This window comes from Microtus ochrogaster, unplaced genomic scaffold, assembly GCF_000317375.1.
Source record: "Microtus ochrogaster isolate Prairie Vole_2 unplaced genomic scaffold, MicOch1.0 UNK16, whole genome shotgun sequence".
Taxonomy (NCBI): Eukaryota; Metazoa; Chordata; class Mammalia; order Rodentia; family Cricetidae; genus Microtus; species Microtus ochrogaster.
Genome location: NW_004949114.1, coordinates 2,693,486 through 2,699,736, shown reverse-complemented (window position 1 = coordinate 2,699,736; position 6,251 = coordinate 2,693,486). Strand labels below are relative to the sequence as shown.

At 47.1% G+C, this 6,251-nt stretch overlaps 1 protein-coding gene across 4 annotated transcripts in view; it reads right to left on the bottom strand.

Annotated features, from left to right (window-relative positions):
• Window positions 1-6,251, bottom strand: part of LOC101989722 (GON-4-like protein) — a 49,637-nt gene that overhangs the window by 23,434 nt on the left and 19,952 nt on the right. For all 4 annotated transcript variants that reach the window (XM_026789215.1, XM_005367128.3, XM_013353790.2 and 1 more), the window contains exons 13-15: window positions 5,486-5,589; window positions 1,302-1,500; window positions 748-834 (exon numbers count right to left, since the gene is read on the bottom strand). In XM_026789215.1, coding sequence (XP_026645016.1) covers window positions 748-834; window positions 1,302-1,500; window positions 5,486-5,589 — 390 coding nt within the window. The remainder of the gene's footprint in view (window positions 1-747; window positions 835-1,301; window positions 1,501-5,485; window positions 5,590-6,251) is intronic.

Below are 6,251 nucleotides of genomic sequence, written 5' to 3'. Positions count from 1 at the left end.
CTCTTGTAGACCAGGCTGGTCTCGAACTCACAGAGATCCGCCTGCCTCTGCCTCCCGAGTGCTGGGATTAAAGGCGTGCGCCACCAACGCCCGGCCCCACTATTAATTCTATAAGAATGAAAAACGGGTGCAGGAAGGGGACAGTGAAAGGGAGAATGGGAAGGAGCAAGGATCCATCGAAGTTTTTAAATCTTAAAAACACTTAAACATGTCATAAACAAAAGCACTTCTATACTAAACACTAAAGCTGTACCTAATCAACAAGTCATGATCTCAACATCCTTAACAACAGAAGTATCAAAGCGTCAAAGGCTGAGGAGCTCAGTAGAGCAACATGCAGCAAGCCCTGGGTTATATCCACAGCACCCCACGAACTGGGCACTGTAGGGCACATCCGTAACTCTGCCAGTAAAGTCGGGACGATCAGAAGTATGAGGTGAACTACACAGTGAGTCTGAGGCTAGCTGGGACTACATGAGAAACTGCCCCAGAGGAATCAAAAACAAAACAAAAAAAACCTAAATGAGGAAAGTGTAATTAAAATACCAGTAAAAACATTTCCTGAGTCTCACTGTTCTATCACGCAAATATAGGAAGCCACAGGACAAGAAGGTACAGGGAGCAGACACATCCAGGAGTGAAGAAGAAATACACATTGCACCCAGTGAATAACATTACCAGTGAAGAAGGACTTGTCAAACTAACATCAGACTAAGTCTTCTGCGGTACGGATATACGGAACCTTACCAGAAACACTCTGGTGGTGCTGGCCTCGGAGCTGAGGTTGGGGTTGGAGGTGGTGAGAAGGTAGATTTGTGTCAAGAGCTGGACATGCTGGGAAGGAGAAAGCATTGACATATGATAACCTGGACTCTGCAGAGACAGATGTGACCAAGAAGCCTGCAAACGTGCCGCACGAATCTTGCTTCTCAGAGAGACTAGAGTAAAAGCAGGATCTTGGCAGGAATTTCTGAGATATTTTCCTTTGAACAAAACTACAAATTCGGACAAACTTGAACCTCAAACCAGAGGGACTGAGACCGAAAGAGGAGAACCTAATACCGTCAGCTACTCGGGTTTGAACGCGTTGTCAACAGCTCTGAATTCCCCGATCCTGGACATTAGCAGGGTCCTGACCTGCTTTCCTGTCTGCACAAGGTCATGGACATGCTGTTCTCTCAGGTTTCCCTGGGAAGCAAGACAGCCATCCCTGACTTCACAACACTGCTCACTTTTGGTTGAAGTGGGAAGCAGGGAAGCTAGGAGATGACACAGTTACAAGACACTGAGAACAGTCTTGCCTGCTGCATCTGCTGCTGAAGCCTGCTCCTCTGTGCTGGGTCTAGAACCAGAGTCTGATGGACTGTCTCTGTCTGAGGTTTAAGCTTCTCCACTTCAGGCTGTGGTCTGGATGAAGATTTTTTCATTTTCAGCTGTTCAAGCAGCTCTTTCACCGTCCGATGGCGTTCATTTAACAAGTTGGCCAATGGTTCCTCAAACCTATTCCCAACAAGCAAAGAAATCTGTGAACGGTCCTAGGTGCATGACACATTAAACTGCAAGTAGTGACATTTTATCCAAGCTGAACAATGTTCATCTTCTTTTTTTAAAAAAAACAAAAAAACAAAAAACCACAATTTTATTTTTTTAAGGTTTTTTAAATTTCTTTTTATGTGCATTAGTGTCTTCCCTGAATGTGTGTCTGTGTGAGGGTGTCAGATGCCCTGTAACTGGAGTTACAGACAGTTCTCAGCTGCCAAGAGGGAGCTGGAAATGGAACCTGGGTTCTCAGAAAGAATAGCCAATGCTCTCAGCCACTGAGTCAATTTTCCAGCCCATGTCTGTTTATTTTTGATCCCTTAATCTCACTATAACCCAGGGTCCATGCTCCTTGACCAAAGGTTTTCCTCAGACTGTTAGGATTGTATTTAGATGAAATAATTCTGGTCCCAGAGCATAGTTAAATGGTAGAACACACGGCTAGAATGCTTGAAGCCCTGGGGTCAATCTCTAGCTATGCCAAAGGAGACTTTCAATTATCTTCCACCTTCTTTTGATACACTACCTGTCTATACAACACAGAGAGAGAGGAAACTGAACTGAAATGGACAAGCAATGCCATAGGCAGCTGGACCTCATCATTTCTGCACTATAGCAACACATACACTGTGCCTTCTACCCAAGGTGACAGAGAACCTTCCAAATTATACCATTTAGTCTCTCTTTTACCAGCTACCCCAGCCCATTCCATTCCGGCTACCCTCCATTCATTTCCGCGTTATAAATGTGAGTTCTGGGTTTGAATCCTAGCACCAAAAACAAAACCCCAAAAGTCTGCCAAAGCCTTTCTAAAATGAAATAAGAAAGCAATATGCTAAAATCCATGGCAGATTAGATGAGGAGAAAGAGTTCCTAGTTCAAACAGAACTAGACTACCTCAGTGCAAACACTCTCTTTCACACATTCAAACTCCTTTCTGGTGCTGCCTGACCAGAACCGCACACCCTGACCAGAAATGCGCAGCCTACAACTGACACCATAGACCAGGCTGGCCTCGAACTTACAGAGATCAGGTTTATTTACTTTCATTTCCCATGTATGAGTGTTTTCCCGCATGTATGTGTGCCACATTGTTGTGTACCAGTTTTCTCCAAGCCTGAAACAGCCCCCATTGCAGGCAACCTTTCAGGACCGGAAGTAAAATACTCAAGATAGCTTCAGGACCATTTTAAAGCTGCCAGATTCACGATGCCCCTCCTTCCTAGGAGTAACAATAGCGACTGCTGAGCATCCCTCTCACACGTGTCACGCTGTAAACAAGAAGCAGAGATCATCTAAGCATCCCAGGAGAAGCAGAAACCTGGAAGCAGAGCAGCCTGGAAGAGGTTCAGATCAACTGAGCCACCCAGGAAGGACCCTCCAAAGTGCTGAGCTGCCTGCAGTGTGCTCCAGGTTTCCAGATCTGGCAAGCTGTCACCCATGACGGGGTGAGTTTGGGGTGATGCAGCTCTCTGAGTCAATTCTTCTGCGATTAACCACAATAAAACTCTTCGGTTCACCAAGTTGGACTTTGCTGGTCAGATCTCTCCTTTGGTCTGGCCTAAGCTCCCCATGCAGGTGATTAGACACATGTGGGTAATTACAATGTGAAGTCTGTCACACAACACAAGGGCATCATGCCTGAGGAGGTCAGAGGAGGGCATCAGATGCAAGGAACACCAGTTACAGACGGTTGTGAGAACCAAGTGTGTTGCCTGGCTATTGAACGCACATCTTCTAGAAGAAGAGCCAGTGTTCCCAAGCCCGGAGCCATCTCTCTAGCCCCAAAAAGGACCTAGCAAAAGAGTTTTTCAGACCACCTCTTGAAACTGAGAGATATGCGGGCAGATGAACGGATCTGGCTTGAGTGCTGGGTGAGCAGAGAAACTGAGTAATTTAACTCACCACTTACTCTGGAAACAAGCAAGAGGAGGAAGATTACTCCCTAAAAGGTTGACACACACAAGCCTTCAGGCATGACTGGAGACTAACAGGTAAGGTCCCCCCAAATATTAGGGACTGGAAGACAATAGAGGAAGGAAAGACATTACTCAGTGAACTAGGCGTGAGAGTGGTAAGTTTGGAGGGCAAATTTATGGAGCAAAGTAAGACAGGACTGTGTCCACAGCAACGTCAAGAAACAGGGTGTGTCTGCAGGGGCCAGGGACTGAGAGGGGCTGTAGTGGCTCACTGAGCTCCATGGTGGAGCACGACCTGGCCACGCTAGGGAGGCTCTAGCGGGTCTACAGCTGACTGACAGCACCATGAGGGGAAAATGGAACAAAAGGAAAGCAAAAGACGAGCTCTTTCCAGGACACGAAAGGAAAGCTCAAACCTGGAAAGATCCGTCTTGAGGAGCAATCCCTAGGGTAAAAATGACCCCAAAGAGAAAATCTTCCAAAGGTGCCTCAGCTATGGTGACATCCGAGTGGCAGGTGATAAGAGCAGAGAAGTGAAGTGGAAACTGTGCTGGGCCCAGCCAACTTTCAGAAGCCAGGCTGTGAACAAGATGGAGCTCACCCAGAGCCTGCCTCTGCCTCCCCAGGGCTGGGATTAAAGGAGTGCGCCACCACTGCCCAGCTTGCGAGATTACAGCAGCCTATTATTTTTTAATATTTATTTATTTATTATGTATACATTATTCTGTCTGTGTGTATGCCTGAAGGCCAGAAGAGGGCACCAGACCTCATTACAGATGCTTGTGAGCCACCATGTGCTTGCTGGGAATTGAACTCAGGACCTTCGAAAGAGCAGGCAATGCTCTTAACCTCTGAGCCATCATCTCTCCAGCACCCGTAGCCTATTCTTTTTTTTTTTTTAATATTTATTTATTATGTATAGAGTATTCTGTCTGTGTGTATGCCCGCAGGCCAGAAGAGGGGGCCAGATTTAATTACAGATGGTTGTGAGCCACCATGTGGTTGCTGGGAATTGAACTCAGGACCTTTGGAAGAGCAGGCAATGCTGTTAACTTCTGAGCCATCATCTCTCCAGCACCCCGCAGCCTATTCTTGAGAGTAAAAACTTTCTCCACTGGTCTTCGGACTTCCCTTCCCTAACAACTAAGACTGTGGGCCTGGAAGTTCCAAATGTACACCCTGGGTAAAAAAATTCCTTTAAACTCCTTAACTTTATTGTCTCCCCCTCTCTAGTCCTGTCCCAGATTTCAAACCATCTATACACTGTGCCGCCAACTGGCCAGCTCCAGATTCCCTCAGAATCTGCACCTGCAGGGCTCCTAAGGATCTTGCTCCAGGCAGTCCAGACTCTGCAAATGCTACAACTAGGCCTGTACTTCCTAAACCCCAGAAGGTCCTGCGCAGCCTGGACAGCAACTGAAACTGCCCGCCTGCACTTCCTGGCCTTGGCTAGCATGCCAGCACTCTGTGCCCCCATCTATGCCCCAATGTGAGCAGAAAGTAGTCACAGATCCCCCCCTGAGCAGAAAGTAGTCACAGATCCCCCCCTTACCACTTTTCAGTAACTTTACACAAAGGGCGTGTTTCTGGCTCCTGCTCCAGCAGTGCAGGTATTTAGGGATTTGCTCAATCAACCCCCCAGGGGCACTAGTCGGAAGAGAGGACAAACAATGCCCACGAGGGACCTGCATACGTGCCAGTGGTGGGTGTTTCTGTGGCTGGCCGTGTGAAGCTCTGCACACCTTTCCAGCACCACTCGCATGGAAAAGCTGCTCTCAGCGCCAGCTGTGATTTTTCTCCCTTCCCAAACAGATACAGCTTTGTCTGTAGCTGCACTGCCCCATAACAGGGAGACTGTTTTTGCTGGTTGCTTAACTAACCTCCAGGGCTCCTCGCCCTAAACAAGAGGCTGAGGGAAAAATAACTATAGTTTCTAAAAACAAAACAAAAAGACATAGACAAAACCCACAAACTGCCGAGACTCTTCAGAAACACATCACCCTTCATTCTGCATCTCAGCAGCATACCGTAGGGTTTGAGGGGTGTTGAAGTTAGGCCGAGACTCTGATACACGCTCCTCTTCCTCTGGGCCATCTTCTTCCATATTGGAGAATCCCATTTCATCCTGGAACTGTGAGCAAAAGAAAAGGAGGGTTTTCTCGAGGGAACAGTCCCTATGTAAGTCTCTCTAGCAATACCAAGAATAAATAAAACTAGAGAACTTAGGAGCTTTAATAATGTTGGGATTCAAAAGAGACCCTATGTGGGGAGTAGGATCCTGGATTAAAAGACCACTTGTTCTTGCATAGGACCCAGATTCAATTCCAGCACCAACACGGCAGCACCGACCATCTGCCACCGGAGTCAGACAATCCAACGCCCTCTTCTGACCTCACAGGTACCAGGCGTGTGGTGCACATTAACAAATGATACGTCCCACTGCTCTCAAGACGCAGTCTTGTGTATGCTGTATAAACTGGACATGCAGGACCCACAAAAATAGAACTGCTATAGTTGTCTAAAAAAGGTGAGACGGTCCTCCAGGGTTCCTGCTTCGTGGAAGAGTCTGTCAGACATTCTATAGGATGCAGAAAAAAAAAAAAACAACAACAACAAAAAAAAAACCAGATCTTCAGATTTCCTGCTTAATGGAAAGTCTGCTGGATATTATGGGCCTGGAGGCTAAAAATAAAAGCCCACGACGTTACAGAAAAACTCTGGGGCTGGGCGGTGGTGGCGCACGCCTGTAATCCCAGCACTCGGGAGGCAGAGGCAGGCGGATCTCTGTGAGTT